The 15453-nt window shown below is 30.5% G+C and overlaps 1 protein-coding gene across 34 annotated transcripts in view; it reads right to left on the bottom strand.

The window, feature by feature from the left end:
* RIMS1 (regulating synaptic membrane exocytosis 1) overlaps positions 1 to 15453 on the bottom strand; it is a 718240-nt gene that overhangs the window by 144004 nt on the left and 558783 nt on the right. For 20 of the 34 annotated variants that reach the window (XM_051997233.1, XM_051997249.1, XM_051997236.1 and 17 more), the window contains one exon: positions 8319 to 8431. In XM_051997233.1, the coding sequence (XP_051853193.1) occupies positions 8319 to 8431 (113 nt within the window). Of the gene's footprint in view, positions 1 to 8318; positions 8432 to 9928; positions 10112 to 15453 lie in introns of all 34 variants that reach the window. The other 14 variants (XM_051997263.1, XM_051997264.1, XM_051997226.1 and 11 more) reach the window with 1 other exon arrangement.

Here is a 15453-nt window from a genome sequence, read left to right as displayed (position 1 = left end):
ACTTAAATATCAGTTGACAAATCTTGTCATATCTCAACTCAAAACTATATTTCATATTTATCCCCTTCTCTGTATTTATATGGCTACTACCCTAATTCAGGCCCTCATCATGTTTCACCTAAGCTGACTCAAGTCTCTTCTCCACAACTACCAATTAAATTTTCCAGAGTTCAGGTTTGACTGTGTACTCTACTTAATAAATTCTAGTGCCTCTAGACAAAATATCAAATATTCCATTTATCATTTAATATTCTTCATAATCTTGGCCAATATACATTTCCAGTTTTGTTATACATGATTCTTCTTCCTACATTTTATGGTTCAATTGAACTTTCTTCCATTATCTTCTGTATACTCACAATGGCTTTTGAACCTGGCTGGATATGCTTCCTCCTTCCCTCTGAGGCCTATAATTCCCCCTTTCCTTCACAAATTGGATAAAACACAGTTTTCTAAATAAAACCTTTCTTGATCTCATCTACTCATGTTCCCTGTCAACAAGTTATTTTCCATTTTTGTTATATGCTTTTATATGTCTATAATACATCCCCTTGAGGAGAGAGATGGGTACATTTTTGGTTTTGTATCTTTAGTGCTCAGTACCTGACATATAGTAGGTGTAAAATAAATACTTGTTGATTGATTATTCTTTCTTTCTCAAGTGATCTTTTTTAACTTTATAAAGTTTAATTATCTTTATATATATATGTCATTATAACACAGTATATATTGTAATACATATTAGTCTAGTGCAACATCCCATAAATGAAATTGGTATTTTTAATAAACTTCTATTGATGTGATAAAAAAAAAAAAAACAAATGTTTCTTTTGATAGTGCTTTTTATTCACCTTTACCCTTAAGTTACTAGGAAAATCATCTGTAAACCAGTTTCTGATTCTATTTTTTACTTCTTACCAGAATTTTGAAGCATTCTCAAAATTACATTTGTAGGCTTTATCCAATTTTTCAGGAAATGTAATACAAGGATTGCAAAGGAGAAAAAAATATATTATTTTTAAACTGAAGACTTTTAAGAACTCCTACCTATTGGAACATTTTGGTGTTTCACAGCCATGATGTTGCTATACAATAGGCTGTTAAAAGGGAAACAGAGATATGAACATTGTTAGTTCCTCTTTCCACTTACACATCTCTAGAAGATGACACACCCCATTCATATAGTTTGGATATATTTCACCAAATGGAATAAAATGTTCTGGAGCAAGGGTACCATTATAATTTGCAGTGATAATACTGTAAACTGCATGGCAGTGACCATTATGATGGTGGCTTTTATGGCCTTCCTCCATGGCATAAGTATGGTATTCTTTATCATAGTAAGATTGAGATGGATATTTTAAGCAATAGCTTCATGACTCTACTGTCTCCCTAAGAAATGCTGAAAAATTTGAAAACTAAAATGATGACTCTGGAGACAAACTTTAGCATATAGCACATACTGACTACAGAGTACCATTAGTCCATAATCTTGACCATAAACTTAATTTATCAGTCTGAAACCAGCAGGAAGAGTTCTCTATGCTCAATCTAAGTCTGAAGATCCAGCATGTGTTCTGGTAAAGAGGTTGTATATTTTGTAGGAATTTCAGGCTAAACAATATCTTTTCCTACTCCAAGTCAATTTGGACCTCAAAACTAACTCATAGGGATCATAGGGCTTATGGTTCAAAGGAAGCTTAAAGATTTAGTATAATCCCTTCATTTTAGAGGTATGAAAACTGAGAGACATAGAGGTAAATTAATTTGCCCAAGACTTTACAAGGTTTTTAAATATTCCTGGTCTTTTGACTCAATACCATACTGCCTTGCTTATCTTTTTTTTCTTTTTCATTTTCCAATCATAAATTTTGGTTAATATGTTATAGATTTATTTAAAAGGCAGCTTGATTTTGTTACTCTAAACACAGAGCATTGCTTTAAAAAATGCTTTGTGGGATTCTGAAGTGATGTATTAAAGTCTAGCATTTCTCCAATAAAGTTTTTATATTAACTATAATTAAAGGTCTCTATACCTTTCAGTTGCATTGGGCCTCACTTTACTCCTTCTGAACCCAAAGGACGTGTGTTCCTTCCATGTACTTTAATGGGTAAGGCAGAATGCACAGAAAGCAGTGCAAAACCATGGGAATAAAAAGAACACATCATCTAGTGATACATTTAAAACAATGCTGATAAGAAGTATGGTGTAACAGAATTTAAAGCATTCAAATAAGGACAGCGATGCATTCATAATATTGGTATTTCTGGAGGACTTTGTTAGTAAGGGAAAAATGGTATTGTTACAATAGCACTGACAAATTATCACTCATGAATATATTTCTCATTTTAGCTATATGGTAATAAATTTGCAATTGTCTTTTCTGTGCAATGGACATTAGAAAGTGGTAGGTTGCAATTTTCACATTTTGAAAATCCATACCAAAACATTTGGTTTTTCTCTTTATATGAGGAAAAACACAGGCAATATATAAGAACCACATAGAGCACGAAATGAATAATCTGGAAATAGGATGTTACTTCAGACAAGAATAAAGAAGAGATCAAATATGAACAGATGTTCAATAATTTATTGTTGAACATAGTTATTGCAACCATTTAGAGGCAATCATTGTAGACAGGTTATAGTTAGGTATAGACACACATTCTTAGGAGCATATCTGGATTATTAATTAAGATAACTTTCTGCTCTCTTTCTGTACCTGATTGTGTGGTTCTTGAAGAAAAAGGTGAGACTCAAATAAATTCTTGATCAATAGTGGAAGAGTAAACGGAATTAATGTTGACTCTTTTATTATTTTGATAAGGAGTTTTTATTACACTGAAATGCTCTCTAATTTATCTGAATTTAATAATTCATATTAATGAAAAATGCATATTTATGAAAAAAATTGATTTTAATTCCCTAAAGTAATAGTACTTTCTTCAAGAGTTCATCTATCTACTCATATACACTAATAATTAACACTGAATATTCTATTCAATCCTTTTTAAAGAAATTAAGCCTTCCAAATATATTTCAAATTCAAAAGAAACAATAATGAATTGGGTAAATAATTTTCATTTTAAATTATTATGTTCATGAAAATTTCAACTTTTTATAATTCAAAAAAGCAAGGTTACAAAATACCTATTACATTTTATAATTGAAAGGTAACAGTGTTAAAGGGATAGAGAAGTTACATTAATATTTACCTTTTGAGGAAGAGCTATATTTGTCTTGTTCTTCAATGAATTAAATGCACATAATGATGGAAACAAAAGAAAGAAATCAGCAAATTTATAGTTAGACAAGGAAATGTGTAATAAGACAATGACATGAACAATAAAATATATATATAATGTATAAAAGTGGTATGATAAGTTGTAATGACAAACCATGAGATGTCAAAGTTGAGGCAGGATCAAATATGGTATTTAAAATAATCAAAGAAGGGATGATGGAACCTATTGTATTCAAACAGACTTTAGCAAAGTCTTCAGAAGATGTCAAATGAAATCATAAAAATGAAGAAGTGAAAATGTATTTAATCTAAAACAAAAAAAATCATGAAATCTCTCTTTTATTTTTTTGGGAGGGAACCTCATAATTTTCTAAGATTTCTAGATCTATTTGAAATGTGATATTAGATTTTTCATGGGAAAATATTTGTTAATTTTTATAACATAGTGATTATTTGTGACATTATAATATTGATTATTTACATTTCATGTTAATAGGAATTACTTTTTTCTAGTTAAGAGACTGAATCACTCTCAGCCCATCTAAAATCTGTACTAGTGGTCATCAATAATTTGCCAAATAAATTGTATTTTCCTTACTTCATCACCAACAATATCTCTACATTATGAAGAGTATTCTTTAATATTATTTAGAAAGGAAAGATATTCTGTATAGAGTAGGAAATGGTGAAATTCTGTGTTTTATTTAGGTTTTACTGATTGTAGTAACAACCAGGTTTCATAAGCTGGTATTTAATTCATCAGTGTATCTATCAAAAACTTGATCTTTATAAAGCTGTGACTCAAAGACAAGAGATCTACTAGTACAGCTCTACTGGACAAAACCTTTGAACTGAAGTGAAGATGATGTGGGCGTCCAAATTAGATTAAACACTCATTTTCCTCCATCTTTACACCAAAAGAATATGATTATGCATGGAAAAAATCATTATATTCTCTGGCCCAGTAAAGTCTTTCAAGATGTTATTATAAGAAATGAACCATGTGGTATCCTATTCATTCCTTTGCCTTAGAATAATGTCAGTATAAATCCAGGGAGTGACTACATTCTTGGGCATCTTCCCTCTCTCTACTTCTGTATAGGATAACATTATATTAATGCAGCTATGTTTTATTTAATACCATCTCTAGAAACAAAATGAATAATAACTGTTCTTTTTTTTTTCAAATCTACTTTTTACTAACTATAAACTTTCATTATGTTATAGACCAATGTTGTAAAACCCAATTAAAAACTGGGACCACTAAACCATATATAAGGATTCTTGTGGGCTAAATATTAACTTAGAAAACCAAATCTTATTGTTAACTATGTTTTACTGTATTTTTATTTATTTTGTTAAGTGTTTGTTAAATATTGCATTTTAATTTGAGACAGGCTTCTCACAGGAGTGTTGTGGTATACATGTGACCAGTATGTTTGAAATCCCTGGAATAGAGCAATTCCCACGTAAACTCTGAACTTTGTGGAAAAGATAGTTTAATTTGAAACCAGGTTGAATATAACAATCTGTAATGTTCTATATAAATCAACCATTTATAAATGGCAGTTGAATCACATTGTTAGGTATTAAAGCCCATAAACTAATATAGTTTCCTATTTCAGCAAATTATTTTAAAAGGCTCCAAAACAAATTTTTTGGAAAAGAAGAATTAATTGTATTCTTTCAAAGAATTGTATTAATTGTAGCCTTTAGCTTTTTCTTACTAATAACAAAAATTTGTCCTGAAGTATGAGAAAAACTTTCTTGAGTGGATTAACTCACTCAAGAAAAATAGCCATATAGATAAATATTCTGAATTCTCCATCAAAAAATTTGGGAACAACATAATATATAAATTTAAAGGGAAATCATTTAAGAATGAGAATACTCTGCTTTTGTAAGGAATCAAAATTAGGAACATTACCATATTTGTTCCAAGAGGCTTATAAAAAGTGAGTCTAAGAAAAGTTAAACTAAGTGCAGTTGTCATATAAAATTGTTTTCAAGAAACAAAGGAAGAAAGGAGAGAAGGGAAGGAAAGAGGGAGGAAGGAAATGAAAAAAATTGCTAGCACTGAAATTCAATAAGTGTAATGAACTCATATGGATTCATGATTTCACTAATGTAAAATGTATATACGGGGAAAAACAGAACAAAACAAAACAAAAATTTCTATAAACAGACCAGCACCTTTTTTTTTTTTTTTGAGTTGTCTTAGAGTACTGAGAATTTAAGTGATTTGTCCAGGGTCACACAGATAGAATATATCAGAAGCAGGATTTGAACCAAAGTCAAAGCCAGCTCTCTATCCACTATCATACTAACTTTTATCATGTAAACATAATCAGTATTATTCTCTTTGAGAAGCTAAACATTTATATATGTATGTGGGTATGTATATATGATTATATAAAAACTGTCAGAAAATAAAGCAAATGTATTAAAGTGCATTCACAGGAAAGAATAATGGATACCATCCCAAATTAAATATCATCTTAATGAACTGAAATTTTAATAAATTCTCATAATTGAGTCAGAATTGATTACTTGGACATTTACTATATATGTATATATGTATGTATGTATTATCAAGAAATGGAAACTAAAGATTTTTAATATTCATTCAGGGATATATTCATAAAAAAGACATGCCAAGTAAATTTTGTTTTATCATGGGAATTCTTGGGATTTCACTGTCTTGAGCACTTTGAAATTGTCTACCAACATTTATCTTTAACATATCAACAATGAGAACAAATTTAGACTTAGAGGTTTTTTTTTTTTTTTTGAAGAAACCTTTGTTATCACAATATATTTACAGCAGTTGTCATTTAAGAACAGGCAAATCTCTATTACTGTTGAAGACATAAATCACTGAAGAAATACCTAGCAACATTAGACAAGAACAAAAGTTTTAAATATAACAAGATAAGCCTGTAAAATTAAAAATTAGAAGAAAAACCCCAACCAATTTATTCAGTCATTCTTGATCTTCCACTCAGCGCAAACCTGAGAAATTGATGAATTTCTCTGCAAGACATCTGTGAATATTAATATCATGAACAGAAAATATTCAGTTTTTATAAAAAATGTTATTATTTCCCAATGAAAATTTGAAATATATACCCCTTGAATCTGCAATAACAATTCTTAGTTTTATGGCAATAAAATAGCAATTGTCTCATCATATATGATCAATATATAGTGCAATTATTTGGTATCAGATTTTTAAAATGCTTGATTTACAAGTGGAGGAAATGCAAAGAATTTCTAACAAGAATGTCATTTAGTACCTAAATATTTGATAATATGAAGCTGAAAACTCATGATGGTAGCTAAGCACTAAATCTAATATCATTCTTAAATTAGCAACAGGAAAACATCAAAAGATATAACAAATCAAGTCTTCAATTGTTTTTAATATAAATATAAAAGAATAATTAGTTTTACTTTTTTAAAGAATGAATTTCTCTAAATGGTCATTAATATTCAACAACCTTTTGACATAATTTCTTATAAAACATAATGAGCAATAGACTTTAGATAAAACTATGAAGAGATAATTAAAAATAAAAATTATTATTTCAGAAAGTAAAGTCCAATTCCACAAAATTAATCATTTCCAAAGAAGGCCCTATTGTCCCCATCTGTTTGTTATATATGGTCTGAAAGTATGATACATTAACACATAAAAGTCTAGGGTTTTCTAGAACCAGCATTCCTCTTTACCTATTATACTTCTTCATATGCATTATGATATCCATTTGAAAAATCAATATATGTTTTTTATTAAACCTTTGATTTTTGTTTAGGAACAAATTCTCTAAGCTGGAAGAAATTTGAAAAGTCATCTAGTTCAACCCATATTTGTGTCAAGATGTTTTAAATAAAGCATTTTTACTCTTAGGTATCAGTCATTATAATCCAACATAAAATAAAATACATAAAACTCAGAAGAAAAATACCAAAAAAATTAAAATATATATAATGAAAAATGACATACCAAGAAATGCCATTAGTCAGACCAGAAAGTGAACAAAGTAAACTGATAGTTTCCAACTTTCTAATGCAAAAGTCCAGCCACATTTCAGTATATTACATAATCAGTTCTAGTACCACCCTGTAGTTAGCATTTAAATGAAAAGAAGAAATCTTAAACATGGAATAAAAGACAAAATGAAATTCAGCTATGGTAGATAATGGTAAGCGGAAAAATATTCAGCATTTCAACATTGACTGTACATGTTTTCTGTCAAATTTATTTTGAGTTAGTCAGAGATATTGTTTTTATAATTAAATAAAGATACCTAGTCATAGTTTTTGTAAATTGATTATCAAACACCTACACCCAATCTATTTAGGAAAAAGCATCTAGATTTCAATGATCTTTCATCACTATATACCAACAACAAACATCATCCATTTAAAACCATAATTAGTTCTATGTATTTTTTTCAAGAATCAGCAACCTCATTTTCATCATACAAGGCATTTGATCTGTATGATCTGGATGTGACTTCATTTTTTTTTTGACTTCTAAAAAACCAAACTATATACATTATAAAATATAACATATATACTAGAAAATACTATGGTAATATGAATTTTTAAAATTGAATTCAAAATCCAGTCACATCCACTGTTTGATGCTAGCAAATACTTGCAAATCATAATCCTCATGAAGGAAATAGTCATTTAGCACTAAAACAAAAACAAAAAAAACTTACAGTTGGGTCGGCAAAGTAAGCCACAAACTTTTAGTGGAAGAATTCCTTGATGCCTAAAAGGCACTACATAATTCAATGGTATTTATGCTTTTGCTTTGTCATTTTACCATTGTAACCTTTGTCATTCCCCAAAGACAGTTTTTTTTAACCACTTAATTGATACTTTGGACTGACAATCCAAGAATCAAAATAAATCATATCCTTACCATGCACACAATTCTGTCCAGTGTAAAAGTAATTATTTTATGTTTAAAAAATAAGTGATTGATAGATTCTGAGAAAAAAGGGAATGCTCTGAAACTGAAAAATTATTGACTATGATAGCTCATTCATTAGGTGATACCTTGTTCTATACTGCCGCTTCTTATTGGAACCTGTGGGAGTTGTCTTCCCCTACGATTACTGAAGCTTGTGTCTGCCGGCGGAGACTGTCCTGGACTTCCTTGCTGGTGTATTCTGCAATGAAAATAAGGGAAGGGGTAGGGGAGGAAGGAAGCAACACAACTTTAATGCAAGTCAATTGTACAATTTGATTTATTTTACTTTTTTGTCTAAGCCAAACATTAAAATGCCTGTCTGATCCTCACTGAAGGGGGGGAAAAAAGCACATTTTAGATGGATGAAAAAAAAAAGAGCAATATCAAGAGTGCATGGAAATGGACTGTGAATATATATGCCCCACAGTTCTACTTAATAGAATTAGATTCCCCTCCTTGAGAACAATGGCAGTCTTGCCTCTCTCTGAATTTCCAGTGATCAATACAATGTCTGGCATATGATAAGTATTTCAAAAATGCTAGTTGATTGACTGATTGACAGGACTTTTGTAATGAGCAGCTTCTAATTGAAATATTATGATTACAAGGATGTTATTCTATGGAGGATCTATTCTTGCTAGTGCTGAACCAAACACATATAATCGGAGATTTCAGAATTTGAATATACAAAACAGGAATTAAGTAGATTTTTGCCAATCACACTATATTTCTACAAAAATGAGGAAGAAATTTTATTTCCAGAATTATGCACACTATCTTCAAACAACTCTAGCTAAATAGCAATGATATAGTCATCATTCTTGTACGCTTCCTCAAATTTACTATTGTGGATATTAAAACTTTTTAATTGAAATTGAATTTTAATTTTGGATAGAAATCACAGTACTTGAAACAAAGATAAAAATTAGATAAACAGGATGAGACCCATAATCTCATTGGTATAGAGAATGCTTGATGAAGAATTTTCTCTACCACTTTAAGTCAGTACCTCTATACACTTTAAAGTCTCAGGAAGTTGCCTGGGACAATGAGATGTGACTATTGTCACACAGTCAGAATCTATCAGAAATGACATGAAACTAGATCTTCCTAATTTTGATGTGACTATTGTCACACAGTCAGAATCTATCAGAAATGACATGAAACTAGATCTTCCTAATTTTGAGGCCAGCTTCCTATATATGTTACTATGCCATATCCTGACACACAGGAGAAATAAATTACATCACAGAAGTTGTGGTTGCTGTATTTACATATCAATAGTCATACATTTTAATCTAAGAATCACTAAAATAACTTTTATCTAATTGCAATGCAATTATTTCCTGAAGACTTTAACTGGAATGCAATGTTTTATTTTAAGTAATTCACTATAAATAGTTTTTCCCATTTTAAAAATCATTTCATATGAATATGCCACAAACAGATGGAAGGACGCAACACAGCCAGATTTAATTCTTGATGGTAGTTTTGGGGTACTAAATAGAGGATTTCCATCAATACAGAGAAAATATATGTGAGTCTCAGAGGAGGTGTGAGAAGTGTGTCATGAAAAAAAGGATTCCAAGTATAAGTGCCATAATGAGTGAAAGCATCAAATGTTCAGGGAAGTACAACACCACACTGACACCTGGAAGGCAGCACATGAATGTGGGGCTGTACATGGAATAGCAACCTTGTCAGAAGCGGAGAAGCTGGTGCCGACCCTCCTGGCGCAAGGTGATGTATAGAACACAGTGTTCTGACACTAGAATGCTCACTCGACCTTGAGCGAGAGGGATGTTTTCCCCTAATGACTGGCTGATCAGTTGTTCTTGGGGTAGGGTGTCCCCTTCTAGAAAGATGTTGTGGGAGAACCCTAAAACATTAGGGTCAGAAAAAATCTTTCAGTCAACACGTTCACATTATCTTTTCCCACCACCCATTTGCCCAAGGAAAACTTCAGTAAATTAATATAATTGTTCAGTGATGCTCAGAATCAAGCAAAACTTAGTCATTTGACTGCTAGATACAGGTGTGAAAATAAATACAAACAAACCACCCAGCATTGAGAATCATCATGCCATAGAAGTTTTAAAGACAAAAATTAACTTTCTTTAATTCATACAATGTATTTTCTCTTTATCTAAAGGAACTTTAGGTTAACATAGAAAAATCCACTTAAGGATTTCTTTCCTTAATCCTTATTCATTCCTAATTCCTAATTCATATAGACAAATATGATTTTCAAAATAGAGACAGAAATGGGCTTAGACTTATGATGTTAATAGGAATGCATACTTTTGATGAATGAATTCCCTCTACCAGGCATTTCAGCACATTGGCATTTCAAGTCCTAGACAGTTGACTGGAGAATTCAAAGATTAAGCAACTTATCTAGTATCAAAAAGCTAGTTTACGTCAGAAATAGGACATGTACTTAGAACATTCTAATTGTTCTCTTGTCCTCTGTTCAGTATGACAAGCTACTTTATTTTTCATAATACTTTATACTTTTACTCACCATTTAATATTGATAGGCATTCAAAGACAACACCAGATGGCTTTTTCATGGTATTAATTATAATAGTGCTTGGCATAATGTGGGATAATCAATAAAAATACTTTGGTAGAAATGAAACAGTGTTTACAAATCAAAATTTGAACTTCTTCATAAGTAAGAATTTGATTAAAAACACATCAATATTGTAACATGTATGTTTTCTCATCTGAACAGGAAAAGCCAGAAATTTGGCCATAAATATGCTTTCTAAAGCAAGAGTTTGGATGAATAAAAGGAACATAGAACTTACTACTATTTCTAAGACATTTGAGTGTAGACTGTGGTCTTTGATCTAACTGACATCCCTAAAAAATTGTATGGTTTCCACTCACCTTTCAAATAGCTATTCTTTTCAATTACTTTTATTTGATTCTGTTCATTGGCTAAAACAATGTAATCAGACCTCTTCTCCCCAATTTTTTGATGCATAGTATATTTGTTCAGAAGTTATTTAAAAAATTCATTTAGTAACTGGAAATGTGTGAGTGAGTATACTGTTTAAATAGATTCTGCACCTTATTGAAATGGATTGTGTTCTTCAGAGAATAAAGCATTCAGTTTGCTCTCACAAGGACAAATTTTCTTTAATTCTTCATTGAAAATGATATATTTTCTTCAATTGTAACTGATATAAGATTTATCTAATTTCACAAAAAGCCAGTGTCATGCTTGGAGAATTGAAACAGTATACCTTAGACAGTTCACAAATATTAATCCATACACAGTACTTTGTAATTTGGACTTTGACAGATCTTAGTTATAGTACAGAAATCTTAGACTGGAAGTATGTATGTGTATGTGTGGGGGATAGTGGCGGGGGGACTTGCTAGTATTTCAATTACAGTGGTGGGGAGTGGGCGTAAGGGAGGGAATCACACTTTCAATCAAAATTCTTAATTGTAACTATTCATTTAAATAAACAGAATTTTGAAATCTCCAAAATCGCTATATAGTATAGTCAAATCTGTCTGCAGAGAAGGCAACATCAAGAATTAACTAATAAAGGGCAAGATGAAATATTGAACCTTTTCTTTAGTGAAATTTTATACATCTGGCTATTATTTCCTGAATCTCTCTGCCAAAAGTGTAACCCAGATCTATAAGGGCAAAAATAACATTTTCAAAGTAGGAATAATTAACGGTAAATAAATATTTCACTTAAATTAGGTGGCAATAATAATGATAGTTCTCTAAGGGTAAATTGATGAGGATTTGGGCTTGTGATTTTATTGGTATAGAGAACTCCTAGCACTGGAACTTCTTCCACAAAACCATTTCAGAAATTCATCTGTAACTTGAAGTGTTCATGAACTCTCTAAGTCAAAGTAGCTTCATTCCATGAGGTTCAATTATCATTTTAGTCAAAGCTCATGAGTTGAATAATCACTTTAAAATATTGACCTGTAGTTACATAAATACAGATCTGATATTATTCTAATTGCCAAGACATTTTATTTAAAAAAAACTCACCAACTGAAACAATTCATTGTATTAGTTACCCTTCCATCTAAGACTCTGTTGCATAATTTCAAATTCTACCTAAATTACATATAATTTTTTGAAAATGCAATTGATAATCAGGGAAACAAATAGAAATATAAGTTCCAAATCAATTTTTTTTTCCTGTAAACTTCCAAGAAGAAATGAATATTTTCTTGCAATAGAATTTTGTGCAGTGAGGTATCTAAAAATACACACATACATACAAGTATAGATATGTAGAGAGTGTGTGTGTGTGTGTGTGTGTGTGTGTGTGTGCGCGTGCTTCTTTTATTTTGATTTTTGAGAGTAGCATTCTCTAATGTATCTAGCTCGTAAATAAAGCAAACACTCACAGGCCCAATTCCATTATTCATCTATGTGAAAACTTTTAAACTTCTCTACTTTTTTGATTTGGGTTGATTTGCTCATTTTAAGCATTTGGGTAACCTCTTCCTTTTCTTAATATTTCATTTTAATTATTGCAAAACATAGACAAGGACCACCCCCCCCAAAAGCAAATAACTTTTTATCAAGGAAACTGATATGTAACTAACTGTTTGAAAATTGTTTCTATTATCTACTTTGAATGTGTCCTTCACAAATTCCTCTTCAGAATGAGATTGGTTTAGAACCAAATTTAACTGATAGTAAAACTACTCTGCTCATTATAAATAAATCTCCAGAGAAGAAGGAGGGAACATGAACAAAAATTTGAGATACATGGAAAAATGTACCTTTAGATTTTCATGAAGAATTTTTAGAGAAGGTAAGCATCTGTTTAAACCAAGATCTGCCTAATCTGAGATGGAAAAGAAACTCTCATGGGAACAGTAGATACTGCATATGTACAATGTTGACTAAGTATTATGTGGGAAGAATAGTAGGGAATATTGCTCTGTTAAATGATTTTTACTTGAAGAAGAAAGAGGAGATGCAGTCCATTCAGAACTGATTAACAAAAGTATTATGCAGAGTGAAGGGACAGCTGGGGAACACAAGTCCTGTTTGGAGTCAAGAAAAATCATCTTCATCTTCCTGAGCTCAAATTAGATCTCAGAGACTTAATATGTGAGCAAGCCAATTAATCGTTTTTTGCCTCATTTTTCTCATTTGTAAGATGACTTGGAGAAGGAAATGGCAAACCACTCCAGTATGTTTTTCGAGAAAACCCCTAATGGGTTCATAAAGATTCAAACACCCCACCCCACCTTTACTCAAAAAAAAAAAAAAAAGAAAAGACTGTACTGAATTGAAATGAGAAAGCGAGGACTTTTTCATCAAATGAATTAAAACAATTCTGAGGAGAGAGTTTTTGGCCTATGGCTAAACTATGCTGAAATGTGAGAGATTGTATGGCTCTTAAAATCAATAAGTGGAAGAATAGAATTTATGCCACTGTCTTAAAGTGGGTGGATATCAAAAGTCCAGTAAAAAACAAAAACAAATACTTTTGGTAAATTCTAGGCCACTTTCAAAGTTATTTTGGTTCCATTTTAAAATGTTATTCTGTCAATAAGTATTATCCCTTCTCATCTGTAGCTAATTTTATCAGTTTTCTTATGTACTATATATCTGAGGAGGGATTGTATATTCATGTAATGAATCAACAAAGAATTTTATAAGAAAGTCTTGAATTCTCTAATTAAATATCATTTTCATAAAAATTAGGGGAAAATACCTTTTTTTAAAATCGCATTGAAAATCAATACAGTACAGTAGATACAAAGCTGGCCTTAGAGTGAAAAAGAAATGGGTAGTCTCAAAATTAACCCATAATGCTTATTCTACGCCAAGTAAGTCATGTAACCTCTTGGTTTCTCAGTCACTTCACTAAGACTAGAGATGAGCAATTAATATCCATTGGCAAAGGAGGTTCCTCAATGAGAGTCCTGTACAAATAATAAAATGACAGATCTGGACAAAATCACATGATTACAAATATGCACACACACAAAATTGTGTAAAACTATGTAATGTTCTTGGTTAAGAGGAAGAAGAAAATGGAAATTTGGAAATTGAAAAAAAAATAAAGAAAATTCCAGAATGGTAGATTTTATGATTTAATTTTAGAAATAAGATGATGATTTAGAAATAAGCCCCATTGACCCCTAGAACCAATAACTTCTAGAAATATGAAGCAATCAGTTACTTTTGAAATTTGAAGAATTTGGTTTAGTTTGCTTATCTAGATTCTACAAGTAGCAATGAAACTTCATTTATTCTGTGGATTTAAAATGGAGTACAGTGTGAAAAAAATAGTAAGTTGATATAAAATATATAATAAATGTAAAGAAAACAATTTATTCATTTTTGTTACTTTATATAAATCAGTTGATTATTACTGAAAAATCAAACTGAGTATTTGGCAAGGCAACAAGCTGATTATTTTGTGTACTTCTTTAAAATACTATAAATTGTATGGGTCTACTCCAAGATTATATTTTTTTTAAATTGAGATAATGTTTTTATATTATATCAATTGCTGTGAAAAAGACCTTTCAATTGAATGTCCCCAAATATCAAACTCATTTTTTCCCCAGGATGAAAATCAATAAAATATCAAGACCCATAGGCACAGAAACTAAATTAAAAATATGATGACTTTGTCTAAAGAATCAAACCTTCACAGAAGATATAATTTTAGTTAAAATTAATAATTTGGCCACTATGTTTTACTTTGTCAGACTATACATATTCTGTTGGATCAGATACATCATCAGCTTGATATGATTCAATTGAAAAAGATGATGAAAATAAAAATCTGATAATTAAAAAAACAGAAGAGGAAGGAAACTACAATCATGTTATATTGAAGTGAAGGCTACCGGAAGTTCTGCTGTGGAAACAGTGCCACAATTCAATTAAATATCATTTTATGATGTAGATTATCTTTAAAAAATAGAATAGTTAGTGTGTCACTTTTTATTTATTCTTTTACTATTTAATGATCAGGGGATAAATTTTTTTTCTTTTATTCTTACCAAAATTATTGCATTGTTACAGGATATTTTGAGATACTAAATATAGAGATTGCATAAGAGAATGAAGTATTTTAATATTCTTACATAATTTTACATTTTAATTTAAAAATTCTAACATAGTTGTCATGTCACATTTGAAACATGGTAGAGTGAAAAGAGGACTAACTTTTGAGTCTAATGACTTAGACAAGTCAA

The sequence above is a fragment of the Antechinus flavipes genome, chromosome 4, assembly GCF_016432865.1.
Source record: "Antechinus flavipes isolate AdamAnt ecotype Samford, QLD, Australia chromosome 4, AdamAnt_v2, whole genome shotgun sequence".
Classification (NCBI taxonomy): Eukaryota; Metazoa; Chordata; class Mammalia; order Dasyuromorphia; family Dasyuridae; genus Antechinus; species Antechinus flavipes.
The sequence above is the reverse complement of the archived record's forward strand: the minus strand, read 5'-3'. Positions and strand labels throughout refer to the sequence as shown.